Genomic DNA, 19,277 nt, shown 5'->3' with positions numbered 1-19,277 from the left:
GTTGAGGTTTTCAACCGCAAGCTCCGGAGTGATTTTGGCTCTATCAGAGCCAAAATCACTCCCACTGACATCACTAGTGATGTCAGTGGGCCGGCTTCTGACGGGAGGCGTTCCCGTGGGAACGCCCCCGTCAGGGAGGCACGCCCCCGGCACGCCCACCAAAGGGGGCGTGCTGTCAATCAACATTGACAGCACGCCCCCTTTGATCGGACACAACGAGCGAAGGACTTTCCTTCGCTCGTCGCGTCTGGCGCATGCGCACGACGGAGCTCCCTCCGTCGTGCGCATGCTCAGTGCATAACATCGACCCACTTGCGAGCGGACAGCCGCTCGCGAGTGGGTCTGAATCAGGCCCAATATACTTTGTATGATGCATATTAAAGCTGGTTAAGTGCTAATTCTACCCTCTTCATGGACTGGCCACACTCACTCTAAAATCAAGCATTTGGAAACCCCCCTCAAGAAATCCTGCGTGTGCCACTGCCCCCAGCCACTTCAGTTTAGTTAACAAGCAGAGCGAGAAGGAGGAGACAGAAGACAGGTACGCACTCAGGACCTCATTCAGAGTCGGTCGTTGCGGCCGCTCGGTCGTACGCAACCGATGTTCGCTAAACTGCGCATGCGTAAAATTCGCAATGCGCGTGCGCAAACTAGCTATTACGATCAGAAATTGCTCTCTCCTTGAACACAGCCAGGTCGTTCGTTTGAGTGACAGAATGAGCCGTTTGTAGGTGGTAACAGGGAAAAGTGCTTGTGAACGGGGGTGTGGAGGCATGCCTGACTATGTGAGGGGAGTTTAATGGGAGTGCATAATTAACAAAGTAGTGTCATGTCACATGTGACATGGGTGGTTATTACACTGAATAGATCGTAGTGCTTAAGAGATGGTATGGTCAACCTTTAGCTCTGCGATCAGCTCCGATGGTCTCGATTATTCCTTATATGCCCGGAGATGACGTGTATTGCGAACGAGAAGGGGGCGTGTTTTTAGTCTTACGGCCGCATCCTCCCCATGCTCATCCAGCTAACGATCCCATCTTAACGATGCAGCTTGCGAGCGCTTCATTTGCATATCCGGCCCCTTTTACTTTACGACCGAGCGGCCGCAACGACCGGCTCTGAATGAGGTCCTCAGGTCCATACACACAGGGTGGGCGCCCTGCCCCCTATGTAATCGAAGAAAAAGATTTAACAGGTAAGCATATAAATCTCCTTTACTTCTTCCTCCATAGGGGACACAGGGCCTGATTCAGACCCGCTCGCGATCGCTGAGCGCTCGCAAGCGGGTCGATGGTGCCCTAGTGCGCATGCGCACGACGGAGGGAGCTCCATCGTGCGCATGTGCGAGACCCGTCGTGCGCATGCGTGTCGCTATGGGTCTCGCACCAAAGGGGGCGTGCTGTCGATGGTGAGTGACAGCACGCCCTTTGGTGGGCGTGCCGGGGGCGTTGCTGCCCAGACGGAGGCGTTCCCATGGGAACGCCTACCGTCTGGGTCCGGTACTACATCACTAGTGATGTCAGTGGGAGTGCTTTTGGCTCTAATAGAGCCAAAAGCACTCCTGGGCTTGCGGCAGTGAGACCCTACCGCAGGGTCTCGTCGCAAGCCCGATGGTCGCGATGGTCTTGACCATCGCAACCATCTTTTTGGCCGCTCGCATAAGCTGTGGGTGACCACCCATAGCTTATGCGAGCGGCCAAAAAGATGGCCAGGAGGCCGCTCTAATTTTAGGTAGGAGGGCCCTGATTCAGAGCGAGCGCTCTTGTCAGAGCGTCCGGCTCTGAATCAGGCCCACAGGCTTTACGCTGGGACGTCCCAAAGCTATTCCCATAGGGAGGGGATGCTCCTGGGCTGCGCTGAGAATTCTTTGCCCAAAAGCCGCATCAGGGGAGGCGAAGGTGTCAAAAGAATAGAACTTTAGAAACATATTGGAAGAGGACCACGTGGCCGCTTTACACAGCTGCTCCGCAGAAGCTCCACGTCGCACTGCCCATGAAGTTCCCACCTACCGGGTTGAATGAGCCCTGGCGAATAGTCAAACGGATCCATCTGGCCAGCGACTCCTTGATAGCCGGCTAGTCCCATTTGCGAAACTCATACAGGACAAAAAGAGAATCTGTCATTCACATGTCCTTTGTCCTGTCCACGGAAATCCGGAGAGCTCGCACAACATCCAAAGAGGCCTCCTCTGGTTAGGAATCTGGAAACCTGGAAAGAAGGAACCACAATCTCCTGATTGACGTGGAAACTAGAAACAATCTTAGGAAGGTAGCCTAGTCGTATTCGAAGGACAGCTCTGTCCTGGTGAAAGATTAGAAATGGAGAGCAACAAGACAATGCGCTCAAGTCCAACACCCGTCGGCCACAGGTTATGGCAAGGAGGAAGACAGTCTTCCAGGTAAGCCAGCAAATGTCTACAGTTTCCAAGGGCTTAAAAGGCGAAGACTGAAGGGCCCTAAGAACCAGGGACAAATTCCAAGGTGCCACCGGCGGTACAAACGGGGGTTGTACTTGGAGGACACCCTAAAAAAAGTTTGAACATCAGGCAACAGCGTAATCTGCCTCTGAAAGAGGACCGATAGAACTGAAACCTGCACCTTTAGTGAAGCAAGGAGGAGGCCCAAATCCATCCCCGCCTGCAAAAAGGAGAGGACTCGAGAGAGTCGGAATGACCTCAGGTTAAAATTCCCAGCTGAACATCAGTCAAAATAAATCCTCCATGCATTGAGCATAGTGTTAATGACTGACCCGGGGAACCCCTTAGCTCTCAAGAGCCACACAGTCCAAGAGAGACGGGCCAGATCTGGATGAAAGCACGAGCCCTGAGATAAAAGATCTGGCCACAGTGGAAGGCGCAGAGCAGCGTCAATGTAGAGGCCCTGTAGATCCACGTACCACGTTTGTCGGCTGGCTTAGCAGTCAGGCGTCTGGTAGACCAGGGTTGCTTAACTTTTGGCTTAGACCCCCTAGTAGAGGAAATCTGATACCTTGAGAACGACAAGCCCTTGGCCTTAGCCTATAGGCGAAAGGAGAGAAAATTAGAAGCTGCTCCAGAAGGAAGATAGGCCATCTTAAATGCCACCAGAGTAACCACTATTTTATCCCTTTCCAAACCAAAGAGAACATCCCCCGAAAAGGGGAGGGCCTCGAGGGCCTTCTTAGAGTCCCACCAGGAATGAAGCCAGAGAGCTCTTCTAGCGGAGACTGAGAAGCTGAAACCTTGGAAGTTAGAATACCAGTGTCTATAGCCGCTTCTCCAAGATAAGAAGCCCCCCAGCGACAAAAGTTAATTCCTGTGGATACCTAAGGTAAGGCCATCTTTCGCGGCGTACGCTCAGCGACCAATGGCCTTAGCAACCCAAGCTGATGCAAGAGCCGGGCAAGCTACCGCACCTGCAATAGAATAAATAGACTTAAGAAAAGTCTCTAGCTTCCTATCCATCGGATCCTTAAGGGATGCCGTGTTAGGAAGAGGAAGGGTGACATTTTTAACCAGGCGGGCAACATGCGCATCAACCGGGGGAGGAGACTCCCATTTATCCCGATCTGAAGCAGGCAAAGGATTAAAGAAAATGAAGCGCTTAGAAACTAAGAAGCGCATATTTGGGTGGGACCAGGCCTCCGCCAAAAGGTCCTCAAGCTGTGCAGAAGAAGGAAATTCCGCAACTGACATCTTTTGATGTTTGAATACTGGAGCATTGGACATAGGAGCCAGATCCACTGCTTTAATCAAGGAAACTACAGTATGTCTACTTGAGGCTGGGAATCTTCCGGAATGGAGGAGGATTCCAATCGGAAGCTACAGATACATGTTCTTCATGATCTGAAGAAACTGCACAATCTGCCTCAATATCAGACAGGAGTGTAGAGCTATCTCTTTTAGAGGGTCTACATTTAGAAGGACGCTCTCTGTCCAGCATCTGTTTGAAAGATTCTGACACTTGAGCTAAACCCTGAACAGACTGCGCAAAAGACTGCATCCAAGGCAGAAGGCAGCACATTGGGGGCCACACTTGAAGGGATAGCAGCCAAGGGAGTGGTACCAGGGGCTGAAAGCCTATCCACTAACTTTAACATTACCTGGGAAAGCAAGGCAATCCAAGCAGGTTCTTGGGTAGCAGGTGAAGCTGAAGTACCCGCCTGCTGTGAGGTTATAAAACAGCGAGTACAAAGACCAACGTGGTCCAGAACCTGTGAAGAGAACACAGCAGCACAAGTTCTGCAATTACCCCATGGGTCACCGCAGCTGGCCAATGTTACGCAGATTATCCGATGCTGCGTTGGACAACGTAGCTTGAATAAGTAATTCACAGGACATGTGATGCCTCCTGCTGTATTACCATATCTGCAAGGGTCGCAATTGCAAAGCTGCCTGTGTGCATACATCATATATCTATAGCCTGTGTGCAGCTTCGCCATTACGATCCTTACAGAAACAGGCCCTGAGACTATAGCAAAGTACAATAAGTAGTCAAGCACACAGACACATTCAATGCAATAATAACAGCAAAAACGTAAGACAATAAATGCTCAAACCACCCCAAGAGGGGGGAAAGGAGCTAAATGTATAACCTGACCGATGAGGGCAAGGAACACGGGGAGATAGGAGCCTACACTCTCCACAGACAAGCTGCACCAGCAGGCACCTAGAAATGGCTGCCCAGTGTCTGTGAGGAGGGGAGAGAGGAAGAGGAGTGACCCTGGGACGGAGTGCTTCTAATGAGGGAAAGCGTCCAGGGGTGGGGGAGGAGCCAATGGGGAGAAATGGACATGGACCCCAGGGCAGTGGCCGTAGGCTACCGCAGCTCCCCGCTGCTTAAAAGTGCCCTGGTGGCCTAGTGGGGATGCGGAAAAGACCTGGTCCGCCCTGTTAGCACCGCCGGTTTCTCCCATACCAGCGGTGTTAAGCAGGGAGCCACTTTACCTGGTCCCCTCTGCGCCGGCTGCTTCTCCCTGCTGTGTCCAGAGCAGTGGCCGAGGACACTGACCCATTCGCTAGCCGTACGGCTGCCGGTGCTGAGGTGATGGAGCAGCAGCGCGGGCATCCTATAGGACGCCTAGCTCTGCTTACTCAGTAAAAATATAAATGAGGGGCGGCGTGGCTTGGAGTAGGACGTGTTTGCCAGCTCTCCCACTTACAGCCTGTTTAAAGCTCCTGTTTGCCTGGACGTATCCTCTCCAACTTTGGTGTGGTAGTGTGCCAAACTCTCCTGGATCTCCTGAGGGGTACTGGTGGGATATTTATCCAGTACCTACTCCCTATAGCCCGTTGATCTTAATGGCTGGGTCCCACGGCGTGGCGTTCCTGGCCCTGGCAGCTGATCTCCTGTTTCCTGACAGCAATCTCCCGTGATCCGACTGCGCTGCTTGCTGCCTGTTGTTCCTCCATTTTTCTGTGGTCAGTCTTGGTGGTTTGGGATGTGCTGAGGATCGGTGGCTGCTATCTTGTACTTGGCGGTGTTTGCTTGTCTCCTTTTTGGATTCTGCTGGCGTGCTCTGGCGGTGTGCTAGCCGCCGCCATCTTGCCGCAGGGGCTCCCTCACAGGCGCTGGATTGATCTCTCTGCTGTGCTGAAATTGCTGCATTGGGTCAACTACTCCTGTTAGTTTGCTGGCTTTGGTTACAGAGATTTTAGAATTGCTGTGGCTCTCTCTATCGACTATGTCTAATTCTCTACAATTAATCCTCCATGCTATCAATGCCTCTGCACAGAGACTTCTCAGTGAGTTTGACACCATGTTATTGGACATTGTTTCTCCCTGCTGTGCCCCTAGGGAGTCCTGTGAAAAGGTTAAGCTAGATACTCACCTGATGTCTGAATTTGCAGCTCTCACAGAGGATATGAATATCTGTATCCTGGAGTTGTTTGATGTGAATGTGGGTCTTCCCAAGGTTCCCTCCATAATCCTATTTGGTGCACTGAAAATACAGGACCTATACTTCAAGTATATTGAGAGTTTTCCTGTTTCTGGATGGTACGGGACTGTTCCTTTATATTTAATTTCTCAAGGGACTGAGGCCCGGCCAGATTACTGCCTAATGATTTGCAGCCCAACATCAGGCCTTACTAATTGTTACTTAAAATGTGTAATATTCATATCCTGATTTAGCTTTTTATTTTATGTTCTTTTGTATCTGATATGTTTTATGTATGTCTGTAAATTTATTGAGAGTTTTCCTGTTTCTCCTCGAGTGAGCCCGAGGCCTGGCCAGACTAATGTCTAATGTTTTGTAGCCCAATATCAGGTCTTAGTAATGGCTACTTTTACAGTGTATTCTGTATATCCGGTTTTATTTTCAATTTTATTTCATTTCATGTCTGCTGTGTTATATGTATCTCTGTAAATTTTTGCTGATTCTATGGGAGAGGAGCTCTAGCTTTGTACAACGCGGGGGAGCTGGGTCTAGTCTAGCTTAGGTCATTCAGTTTATTGCCCTTCATATATTATCCATGTAAGCTTATTATCCGTTATTTGGGTTTAGGGGGTTTATATAGGTAGGTTAGTGTAGGCTAGGGGGTGGATGTTAAGGGATCTAGGTGTAAACAGGCTGGGTTAGGCTATACAGAGTGGGGGGTTATGGGATTTATGGGTTAGGGTATTGTAGGTTAGTAAGGGGAAACTGGGATCCAAGTATGCCTGGGTTGGGGTTAGGCTATACAGGGTGGGGGTTTATGGGGTGGTTTGCTTTGGAGAGTTGTGCTTTTGTTTTGTTTTGATTTTTGGCAGTTTATTAGAATTGTTAATTTTATTGTGTATTTCTTTATATCAGACTTAAGATACGGGATACTCCTGACCCTTCTGTGTCTTTAATACCAGTAATTTCTATTTCATAGCCAGTGTACGAGCTCATATGGCGCCTGTGGGCTCTTATTGCACATCAATATACTGTGAGGGGCTTTATATATCCTGCTATAATGACTATTTGTCTTTCACTTATATTTGTTGCCTGATTGTATTTTTTTATCTGTATACTATTTGCTTTGTTATGTCTGCTATTGTTATTTGATGTTATAATATTCTAGTTGTTTGGTATCTCATATTAGTAGGTGAGCTGAATAGCTATTTCAATGGGATATTTTTTTGTATTTTTTTCTGATATATACTGTGTATGATATACCTCACTAATAGTGTGTTCAATCTGCTTCGCGACTGTGTTCTATATTGATGGTTATGTCAGGCATAATTAGCAATGGAATTAATATATGGTCAATTGTGTTGTTTATTTTATTGTAAAAATCAATAAAAATTATTGGTAAAAAAAAAAAAAAAGAGCAAAAATAAAATAATTAAAATTAAAACCAGTGAAGCTGCAGCACAGCTTCCACAGTGCCCTCTGCAGGCACCAACACTAAACTGAGTTGCCTGGGAGTGGGGTATAGGGGGGGGAGTCTGTGCTGTGCTCAACAAGTTTAACCGTGTGGTGCTCAGACTCCAACCCACCAACCTATACCCAGCGTAAAGCCTGTGTCCCCAATGGAGGAAGAAGAAATGGCTCCCGTGTCTCAATTCCCACGCCCATTCTGCGTGGCCATAAAGTTACTCAGAAGTCTGATAATCGACTGACCTGTGACCGAGCTGGTGGGCGTCTCAATACAAAAAAACAGACGGCTGCAACATTTGCATATTTTTGCATAGCTGCTGCGTACAAATTCGCAGCAGCGGTGGCATTAGCACCCAAAGTGCAAATAATGGCAATGATGCAGCAATCAACATGAACAGGGGAAGAGGCAAACCTACAGGCACACAGAAGCCCAAGCACAGACCCCACACATGTGCACCATGTACTTAGACACAACAAAAAACGCTAAACCCACAGCCACCCTAAGGGATACAGAGGGGAGATGAGGAAGACACAAGCCTAATCCCGTGCAGTGGTGTATCTGCGGCAGGAAGTCTTTGCGGATTGAGTGCAGATTTGCGCTTAGGAGGAGGGAACGGGACAGATGCTCCACCTCTGGGCCGAACGCTGCCATCTATGGGAAGTCAGGTTCATCTGATGCCTGCCATCTCTAGGCCCTGCCCTCACCCCTGTGGCTAGTAATGACCAGCCTGGGACCAAATGCCAACTCGCTCCCTTCGCACCTAATTGGATTAACCCTATAGTGTTAATTAGGATATGAAGGGGTGAGTTGCCATTGCAACAGCATGTATACAGACGTACGGTGGTGAGTGGAGCCTGGCACTTGAAATCATCAATGATTTTGATTGGTCTTCTACTGCTCTATACCCCACCTGGAGCTGAACACTTTTTCTCAGGCTGCTCTTGCAGCCTGTCTGTTTTTACTTATTACTTTGATGTCTTGGTGCCACGTTAACTAAACCTCTGTCATTTTCAAATGTTTTTGCATTTACAGTCCGTTATCTTACCGGAAACTGCTGCAATGTGAGCATTCTAATGTACAGAAGCCCCCTGTCCTCTCACCTTCCCTCCTGGCCCAGATTCGCTTCCCAGCTCCTCACACACTCGGGTGGCCAGGCTCATGGCAGAAATCCTGCGAGGCTGAGTGCACACAATGTTACACTTCCCTGAGGCCCATTTGTTTAGAAGTAGGTCTTCCAGCAAGAACTGAGGGACTTGGGTACTTTTACCACTGCCGGTCTCACCAGCTACGACGATAACCCGATGCCTGCTAAGTGTCTCCAGAATAAAGTCCCTGTGTGCAAATACTGGAAGCTGTCTCCTCTCGCCCAGCAGCCGCCTGTACTTGGGTGAATCGCGGCACTGGAGAAAGAGGTTCTTTATAGGCTCCAAATTGTACTTCTCAACAGGACACGTTGTTTTCTGCTCTAGATCGTCATCTCTGTCCAAATTTTCCCAGGAGTCTTCTGGGTCTTCCAATATTTTGTTTTCCTCTGGTGGTTTCTGCAGCTGTTGCTTCAGTCTCAACTTGTTTAATAATTTGGCAATAAACTGGTCCCGAGGTTTGTTGGTCTCCAGTTTGTCCTGTTCCTGTCTGTTTTTGTTTGCGTCGCTCCACTCCAGCCAAACATCTCTGTATGTTGGGGGCAGCAGTTGGTGTACAGACTATACACAGAAAAGAAGAAAAAAAAATGACAACGCTGCTTATATAGATAATATATTGCTGAAAATATGTTCGTAACGCATGACTTTAGGGATGGCTATCAGTGGGTTAACCATCAATGGTGTAATCGGTGGTTAACAGCAATGCCAAAAATGGGTACCCATTGATGGCCGTCCCTACTGGGGGAAAATGTCAGGCTTCGACTAAAACAAACCAAGCATATCGCCACTTGTGAGCCATTGATTGCGAAGAACCATCGAATTCCAGCCAGCAATGGCAAAACTACGACCATTGGTCAGAAACCGTTGATTGATTGTTAACCATTGATGGTCGATGGCCATACTTACATGACTTGCAGATGTCTAGGTCTCCCGGAATGTCTGGGAGACTTCCCCAATAAAAGGGATAAAGCTGTCATAAAGCAATATGCGGCGAACCACGCCATCATAGGCCTCACCCCCATCGAGTCATAGCATTTTGCAGTGGGAAGGGTGCTGTGACCATGCCCCCCAAACTTGGCCCTTTGAAAAAACAAATGGAAATGCGGAAAAACAGATAATATTTGTACCTGGCCTTTTGTGAGCTCATACAGAGCTAACGTGGCAGCCAAGTGCTGCGCTTGCATGCTGTCTTCTGTTACAATTGTTGGACATACGGACATCACATCGTCGCTCGTCTTCACAATTCTCACCCTAGAGGAGCCCACATTAAATCAATGCCGTCAGAACAAAACATGCAAAATGACCATAAAAAAACTAGAATTTACCAGTTGAATATAATGAGGACGCTCACCTACTTCTCCAGTACCTGCCCACGGACACCTTCTCGAAGGACGGGTTTGGGCTCTTAGGGTAATGTTTCCTGCACCAATCAATTAGGAACTGCTTTGGCGATTTACCTGTCCAGCTGCGGGATGTGTAGTCAAAGTTCCGGATATCAAAAGGCAGCTTGTTTTTAGCTGAATGGAGATTGGATTCCAAAAAATTAGCGAGTTTGCATTTAACCTCTTGTTTTTCCTTTAATCAAAGTTAATAATAAATATACAAGTAGGTATAGACCTTTGTGGAAATTAGGGGTTTGGAATTTAATGCAATTTCATTATGCCTTTCAATTTATACATTAGTAATACCGTGTGCACTAGGTGCTCTCATACAGAATTGATGTCAGCAGATTCCTACCTTTCTCCTCCGGTACACCACCATCTTTCTCAAACAGATTGAAGTTTAAGGGCCCCTCTTCAGTAGGCGGAGCAGAAGGCCTTTTACTTTCATTTTTAATCTCGGGAAGTTTCACTGATTGGTTAAACATTGGATGCAGCTCCAAGATCTTCATCTCTGCATAGATGAAATTATATCGAAAGAGTTCCATCAGATATATACATTTACACAATGTGCAAGTGAAGGATTACTCCATTAAAAACACGGAAATAAATAACAATACTGTAGATAGCGAAGATTTTAATAAGCTCCCCCTGCTGTTGATACCTAATGTACACACAGCTCCCCCTACTGCTGCTGATACCTAACGTACACACAGCTCCCCCTGCTGCTACCTAATGTACACACAGCTCACCCTACTGCTGCTGCTGCTACCTAATGTACACACAGCTCCCCCTGCTGCTACCTAATGTACACACAGCTCCCCCTGCTGCTACCAAATGTACACACAGCTCCCCCTGCTGCTACCTAATGTACACACAGCTCCCCCTGCTGCTACCTAATGTACACACAGCTCCCCCTGCTGCTACCTAATGTACACACAGCTCCCCCTGCTGCTACCTAATGTACACACAGCTCCCCCTGCTGCTACCTAATGTACACACAGCTCCCCCTGCTGCTGATCCTTCTACTTACATTAGGCATACCATTTAAATATTAAGATGACTGGTGACTGGTGATGATCAGTCATTTCATAAGAAGGGATTGATTTGAACAGAACAACGAAATGCATCTCCCCCAACCTTGCTGATACATCCGGATCACATCCTGTGCCTCTCTCTGGCCTGTCTTGTCTTTGTCCTGCTTTGTGGCAGCAGCTTGTGCTTTGGCATCCAATAACCTGGCTGTCAGCTCCAAATACTTTTCATTCTGTTGAAAATAAAGAAGGAACATACTTTGAAGGGGTGTGCTGATGGGTGTGCAGATTTGCCAGGATATATATCTGCAGCTTCCACCTTTCCACTGCAATGCTATAAACGTTGAGTGATGCAATGCAAGAAGCCAGTCACAGGGTCCCCTGCATATTACGGGAGGGGGAATTCTCCTCTTTATTATACGCGGTCAACACATATCAAAAATAGTATCATCAAATAATCCCTCCAGAAAAGTGTACTGGGCCAATGCAGACAAATGCTTGCACACATTGTAGCACTGCTCCCTAAGGGCCCATTTATCAATGATCACAAACTGAGATCCCTGCCATGTGCTTGGATTGTAGTGATTGTGTTAGTGGTCTCTTCACTCCTGTGCCTTGGACTCCTGAGCAGGCACGATCTACAGACCACACATGCGTGGCGGCCATTGCCGGGGAGGGTTCCGGAAGGGGCCAAACTCCGGAATGCAAAAGTAAATCTGACAGCATCGCATTCCCCATAGAATCCTAGGGGAATTGTGGCTGCATAATACATCTGAGGGATACTAAATATTTGCAGATATTCCCCTAAAACGTGTGTTTCCAGGGAATATGCCGCAAATAGTAATAATGATAAGTAGTCATTTAAGAGTGGAAATTATATAATTATCTATCTTTCTACTGTATATGTATCTATAGAAATCTATACTACTATAATAAGAACATTGTTTCTGTCACTTTGCTCTAAGTAGGGGCAAAAACTACTGAACCGATTTTCATGAAAACTGTATCATTTTGTAGTGGAAACTCCTATTATTATTATCATCATTTATTTATATGGCGCCACAAGTGTTCCGCAGCGCCTTGCAAAGTACAGAAGTAATCTGCACTTTGGCCCTCATTCAGAGCCGTTCGCTATTTGCGGTCGTTCGTTCAAAAACAAGGGGTGGCTATTCAAATGATCCGTTCGCAAATTGCAGTCTGTTCACACCTCTAAGTCTGAACGAGCGAGCAAAACATACGCTCGTTTATTTGTTAAAAACGCCCCCTGGCCGCTCGCACCATACGTCATGTCCGCTATTTATTAGATTAATCGAGTACATCGAGCAGCGTATGAACTGCTCGCTATTCTTGTGGTTGGTGTTTGCTACCACAAATTTGCGAGCAGTTCTGGCTATAAAATAACCCAGTGACGTGGTCAATGACGCTGCTGTATTAATTATGCACACCCATAATAAGCCCGTTTTGACCTTTAAGCACGCCTGCGTTCGGATCTCCACTCCCCATTTTCAAGCACCTTCCCCTGTTACCACCCACATACGCCTCATTCTGTCACTCAAAATAGCAGGCACTCGCTATATAGCGTACAAACGATTTTTGGCCGCACTGACTGGTTCGCGCATGCGTACTAAAAACCGTACGCATGCGCAGATGTGCAAACATCGCTCGGAACGAGCGTACTGCCGCTAACGAGCGGCTCTGAATGAGGGCCTTTGTTTCATCTCGATTTGTCAGGTTAAAGCTGAGCAATAACAAAACCAAAATGTATTGACATCATCAACGCAAGAGATAGGTGTGGCACCATACGCGCTGCCGATAATGGGTGGGGGGAGAGGAGCTTTGGGCCACAGGGCACACAGTGACATTGGTGTGAGTGGTGGGTGAATAGGATAGGCTACATAGCAGTCTGTGCACAGGGCACACAGTGACATTGGTGTGAGTGGTGGGTGAATAGGATAGGCTACATAGCAGTCTGTGCACAGGGCACACAGTGACATTGGTGTGAGTGGTGGGTGAATAGGATAGGCTACATAGCAGTCTGTGCACAGGGCACACAGGGACATTGGTGTGAGTGGTGGGTGAATAGGATAGGCTACATAGCAGTCTGTGCACAGGGCACACAGTGATATTGGTGTGAGTGGTGGGTGAATAGGATAAGGCTACATAGCAGTCTGTGCACAGGGCACACAGTGACATTGGTGTGAGTGGTGGGTGAATAGGATAGGCTACATAGCAGTCTGTGCACAGGGCACAGGAGAGATATTGGTGTGACTGGTGGGTGAATAGGATAAGGCTACATAGCAGTCTGTGCACAGGGCACACAGTGACATTGGTGTGAGTGGTGGGTGAATAGGATAGGCTACATAGCAGTCTGTGCACAGGGCACACAGTGACATTGGTGTGAGTGGTGGGTGAATAGGATAAGGCTACATAGCAGTCTGTGCACAGGGCACACAGTGATATTGGTGTGAGTGGTGGGTGAATAGGATAGGCTACATAGCAGTCTGAGCACAGGGCACACAGTGACATTGGTGTGAGTGGTAGGTGAATAAGATAAGGCTACATAATAGTCTGTGCACAGGGCACACAGTGACATTGGTGTGAGTGGTGGGTGAATAGGATAGGCTACATAGCAGTCTGTGCACAGGGCACACAGTGATATTGGTGTGAGTGGTGGGTGAATAGGATAAGGCTACATAGCAGTCTGTGCACAGGGCACACAGTGACATTGGTGTGAGTGGTAGGTGAATAAGATAGGCTACATAGCAGTCTGTGCACAGGGCACACAGTGACATTGGTGTGAGTGGTGGGTGAATAGGGTAGGTTACATAGCAGTCTGTGCACAGGGCACACAATAACATTGTTGTGAGTGGTGGGTGAAGGTGCTGCTGCCACCAGTCTGTATAGCGCTGCTGGTCACAAGGGCCACTCCCGCGCACTGGCCCTATACAAAGCATTACATCTAGAGCACCTCAAAGAAAAAAAAATTTGTCAGAAGTGATGGCGAAACACGCGGGCGAGTTTAAAAAGTGTCAGAAAACTCTCACCCTATTACATTTGGCCCAAAGTCTGTAAACATCTAAAAGGATTATTTGATTTCTAAATGTATTATGTACATACTTGACTTTGCATTTTGACACCAAAATGCATGATTATATAAATTAAAAAACATATTGTATATCTCTGTGTGTATGTGGATAGTTGGCAGTGATGCAGGGGAAGGTGGGAGCTATTCTAATCCTTCCCTGTCTCCAGCTTCCTGTGATGCTCTGTATATCCTTCCCTGTCTCCAGCTCCCTGTGATGCTCTGTATATCCTTCCCTGTCTCCAGCTCCCTGTGATGCTCTGTATATCCTTCCCTGTCTCCAGCTCCCTGTGATGCTCTGTATATCCTTCCCTGTCTCCAGCTCCCTGTGATGCTCTGTATATCTTTCCCTGTCTCCAGCTCCTTGTGATGCTCTGTATATCCATCCCTATCTCCAGCTCCCTGTGATGCTCTGTATATCCTTCCCTGTCTCCAGCTCCCTGTGATGCTCTGTATATCTTTCCCTGTCTCCAGCTCCTTGTGATGCTCTGTATATCCTTCCCTATCTCCAGCTCCCTGTGATGCTCTGTATATCCATCCCTATCTCCAGCTCCCTGTGATGCTCTGTATATCCTTCCCTGTCTCCAGCTCCCTGTGATGCTCTGTATATCTTTCCCTGTCTCCAGCTCCTTGTGATGCTCTGTATATCCTTCCCTGTCTCCAGCTCCCTGTGATGCTCTGTATACCCTTCCCTGACTCCAGCTCCCTGTGATGCTCTGTATATCCTTCCCTATCTCCAGCTCCCTGTGATGCTCTGTATATCCTTCCCTGTCTCCAGCTCCCTGTGATGCTCTGTATATCCTTCCCTGTCTCCAGCTCCCTGTGATGCTCTGTATATCCTTCCCTGTCTCCAGCTCCATGTGATGCTCTGTATATCCTTCCCTATCTCCAGTTCCATGTGATGCTCCGTATATCCTTCCCTATCTCCAGCTCCATGTGAAGCTCCGTATATCCTTCCCTGTCTCCAGCTCCATGTGATGCTCCGTATATCCTTCCCTATCTCCAGCTCCCTGTGATGCTCTGTATATCCTTCCCTGTCTCCAGCTCCCTGTGATGCTCTGTATATCCTTCCCTATCTCCAGCTCCATGTGATGATCTGTAAATCCTTCCCTGTCTCCAGCTCCCTGTGATGCTCTGCATATCCTTCCCTGTCTCCAGCTCCCTGTGATGCTCTGTATATCCTTCCCTGTCTCCAGCTCCCTGTGATGCTCTGTATATCCTTCCCTGTCTCCAGCTCCCTGTGATGCTCTGTATATCCTTCCCTGTCTCCAGCTCCCTGTGATGCTCTGTATATCCTTCCCTGTCTCCAGCTCCCTGTGATGCTCTCTATATCCTTCCCTGTCTCCAGCTCCCTGTGATGCTCTGTATATCCTTCCCTGTCTCCAGCTCCCTGTGATGCTCTGTATATCCTTCCCTATCTCCAGCTCCTTGTGATGCTCTGTATACAATTTTCCTTACCATGTATGAACTGTTTCCTGATTGGCTAGAACAGCAGTTAGTTTGGGAAAGGAAATGATCCCCACAATGATACACTTCGCATTATTAATGCAGATTGGATTTAGACATTGTTCCTAATGATCTGTATTTTATATGATGTGAAAGTGCTGTCTCCTTTGTGTTACTCACAGGGTCAAACTTCTCGTTCTCAGGATCTTTCTCGGGTTCTACCTCTTCTTCCTCGTCACTTCCCTGTTCAGCATATCGCAGAATCCATTCTTTCATGCTGAGCTCCTGGTCCTTCTCGTCGCTCGTCTGTCTCAAAAATGGTTGTGACGTGAACTCAGGGTGTTATATATTTATATATACAAAGCGGTAACACTGATATTAAAATACCCCACAATTTTCTGATTATTCCCCCAAGTCTCTTGTAAATGTGATATGCTAACTAGAGACAATGCATTATGTTCTAAGCTTTTATGAAATTGATTACACGGGGGTTTAAACGTCTTCTGTAATGACGGATGTGCGGTCTTCACTCACCTTTTCAGCCGGTGCTTCCTCCGATCCTCCAGAGCTGGGGACATGGTCACGGACTGGCTGCTGAGGTGGGGGCCGAAACTTTGCCCTGACTTTGTGCTCTTCTTCCACAAACTGCTGACTGAAGCCTTCAGGCAGAGCATCTGTGGGAGGGAAGCTGTATTACTAAATACAAATTCTGCAATATTCCTCGCAGAAAAGCATCTCTTCTCTACTGGAGTGGCTGCAAGTAGCAGGATACCATGGTTCCACATGTACTCATATAGCAGTGTTATCCGTACCGTCCGGTAGGTTCAGGCAGAGCCAGTCAAGTGCAGAGTGCAGATCTCCACCATACAGCACAGTGTTTGTCATTGCATCCTCAATATGTTCTGTCTTAAAACCAAACTCTTGTAAGGCCATATAGAGGTCCTAGGGGGAAGCAAGACACACAACCGATTACAAAAGAAAGTACAACCTAAATTTTATTTAACTGAAAATATATACAAGAAAGGGCAGTTTTCTGGACTTACTGCTAAATGCTTCTCTCTGTTTGGACAAGCAGAATAGGTTATATTTCAATGAATAAAAACTTGGCAAGAGGACAAACAGAGCAGTAGGTGAGCTGATTTATGGAAGCAACAGGGCCATTGATTTATCAGCATGTGTAGTTGCGATGTGTGGCTGCGCAAATCACCAATACTTATGGTAACCCAACATGACAGGTTTTCATGCCTGCCTCTATGGGGCATGAGGAAAAGCACGCAGTGATAGAGAAACAGTTGGAACACTGACATCTCGCAGCCATCGCTGCTAACTGAATACACCCCCAAGATGGACTTATACTGTGTTATCCTTGAGGAGGTTCCTTGGGACTTAGAAAGCTGGTCCTAGAACTATTTGCTAACTGACGGATGCACTAGCTCTTGTGTTGAAAAACAAATGCACATGTCGGTTCTGAGTGAGGAAAACACTCTTCTCACCAGTGACGTCCATAATGATCTTTTCCAGCTGAGGCCTTAAATACCCTAACCTGAAATAGGTAAAGCAGACAGGGACATCATTGAAGCGTTGTCCGCTGCCCACCATTTTAACCACAGGACCATAGATGCCAATACTGTGTCAGCAGAGGTTGTTGCCTCTAATGTGGATTTCAATGTTGCATTTTCCGCTTACAACACCTTCCAGATGTTAAAAGACAGTAACATAGGCTCCGCGTCCCATGAAGGTGACTAAAACAGCTGCAAAAGTTGTCTAACAAGCAGTTATTCAGAAGATCCTTGTATTGGAAATGTGTTAATTAACCTATTAATATTACATCACACTGTAATAGTAGCTGAGTTAGTGTGTCTAGTTTATAAACTCAGGCAGAGACTAACGCTATAATATTAGATATATTTGTTGCACTCAATGGGAAAAGAGTTATTTATCATTACAGGATTGGCAATTGCCTTAACAATCTATTCTTGCTTAGAGCTTAGCAAACTGGCTGTAATAGGTTGGTGTTTTCTATGGATCTTATAATAAAGTATGATATACTGTATGTTTGTTATACTACACAGTACAATTTATTATGGAGACCACTAATGTGTGTGTTTCGGGGGGTGAGCTTCTGTTCTTAACTAAGGACTAATACAATTAGTAAATGATCTGAAAAAAAAGTAATTTTCAGTATCTTTCCTCCCACATGGCTAAGTCATCTGGGAATCAGAAGTGGGTAACAGAGGAAAAAAGAAGAAGTTCCCTGCAATGTCTGGCATATCATGCTGGGTAGCATAGTATACAGCACAGACCAGACAAAGACGCAATCGGTATGAAATACCGGCAGTCAGAATGCCTTCTGTCAAAATGCCGACAGCAGCATCCCGATGCTCGGTATCCCGACAGGGGTTGAGTAAGTATACTAACCCTCCCCCTAACCCTCCTTTATTGCTCCCTAACCCTCCCTGTAAGTGTCTAAACCTAACCCTCCCCCCTTAGTGCCTAACCCTAGCCCCCCAGTGGTGCCTAACCCTAACCCCCCCCCCAGTGGTGCCTAATCCTAACCCCCTCCCACCAGTGGTGCCTAACCCTAGCCACCAGCCTGTGGTGCCTAACCCTAGCCACCAGCCTGTGGTGCCTAACCCTAACCCCCCCCCCCCCCAGTGGTGCCTAACCCTAACCACCAGCCCGTGGTGCCTAACCCTAAGTCCCACCCCCTGTGGTGCCTAACCCTAACCCCAGTGGCGTAACAACAGCACATGCAGACCCTGCGGTGGCTTGGGGGCGATTAAGGGTGGGAGGTGCAGGGCCCGTTGCTACACCAGTGCAATGTACATTCTACATGGCACAGTGACAGGCCGATTCATATGTCAGCCAGTGCGTTCCGGGGATTTGCATTTACCTGTGGATAAACCGGATAGCTGTCCTAAGCAGGGTCAGCCTCCACTGCCTGCCTACCCACCTATGTAATGGGTCGCGCTGTATTCTGGAGCTGCTCCCTGGAGGTCCGCTGAACCACGCAAGGAGCAGAGGGGGAGGAGGCTCAGGAGAGGAGGCTCAGGAGAGGGGGAGGAGCTGGCGTGCTGTGGTGTGGATGGGAGGAGCAGGAAACACCAGGTGCTGCTTTCCGGTCACACTGTCTGTTCTGTGTAAGGGTGCTGCAGTCAGCGCTGTTCAAGGATGGAGAGACAGCGCTGTTCATGGATAAAGAGAGAGAGCAGCTGGGACCTGGGAGCAGCAGAGATGAGGTGACCCCTTCAGCATACTGTGAGCTTCCCAGCGAGTCCTTCCACTCCAATGCTGTCCACTGCTTCCCACCAACACTCCCATCCTGCCCCCTGCCTTCCACTGCTACTCCCATCCTGCCCCCTGCCTCCCACTGCTACTCCCATCCTGCCCCCTGCCTCCCACTGCTACTCCCATCCTGCCCCCTGCCTCCCACTGCTACTCCCATCCTACCCCTGCCTCCCACTGCTACTCCCATCCTGCCCCCTGCTACTCCCATCTGTCCCCTGCCTCCCACCGCTACTCCCATACTGCCCCCTGCCCTCCACTGCTACTCCAATTCTGTCCCCTGCCTCCCACTGCTACTCCCATCCTACTCCCTTGCCTTCCACTGCTACTCCTATCCTGCCCCCTGCTACTCCTATTCTGTCCCCTGCCTCCCACCGCTACTCCCATACTGCCCCCTGCCCTCCACTGTTACTCCTATTCTGTCCCCTGCCTCCCACTGCTACATCCATCCTGCTCCCCACTAATACTCCCATCCTGCCCCCTACTTCTACTCCCATCCGCCCCCTGCTACGCCCATCTTGCCTAATGCCTCCCACTGCTACTCCCTTCTTGCCTCCTACTGCTACTCCCATCCTGCCCCCGCCT

The 19,277-nt window shown here is 48.2% G+C and overlaps 1 protein-coding gene across 3 annotated transcripts in view; it reads right to left on the bottom strand.

Moving 5' to 3' along the window:
• DHX29 (DExH-box helicase 29) overlaps positions 1-19,277 on the bottom strand; it is a 67,937-nt gene that overhangs the window by 40,848 nt on the left and 7,812 nt on the right. For all 3 annotated transcript variants that reach the window (XM_088469414.1, XM_088469415.1, XM_088469416.1), the window contains exons 5-12: positions 16,220-16,349; positions 15,942-16,081; positions 15,588-15,713; positions 10,986-11,112; positions 10,204-10,359; positions 9,818-9,983; positions 9,594-9,717; positions 8,425-9,027 (exon numbers count right to left, since the gene is read on the bottom strand). In XM_088469414.1, coding sequence (XP_088325540.1) covers positions 8,425-9,027; positions 9,594-9,717; positions 9,818-9,983; positions 10,204-10,359; positions 10,986-11,112; positions 15,588-15,713; positions 15,942-16,081; positions 16,220-16,349 — 1,572 coding nt within the window. The remainder of the gene's footprint in view (positions 1-8,424; positions 9,028-9,593; positions 9,718-9,817; positions 9,984-10,203; positions 10,360-10,985; positions 11,113-15,587; positions 15,714-15,941; positions 16,082-16,219; positions 16,350-19,277) is intronic.

Source organism: Taudactylus pleione, unplaced genomic scaffold (assembly GCF_031769625.1).
Source record: "Taudactylus pleione unplaced genomic scaffold, aTauple2 ptg000092l, whole genome shotgun sequence".
NCBI classification, from domain to species: Eukaryota; Metazoa; Chordata; class Amphibia; order Anura; family Myobatrachidae; genus Taudactylus; species Taudactylus pleione.
The sequence above is the reverse complement of the archived record's forward strand: the minus strand, read 5'-3'. Positions and strand labels throughout refer to the sequence as shown.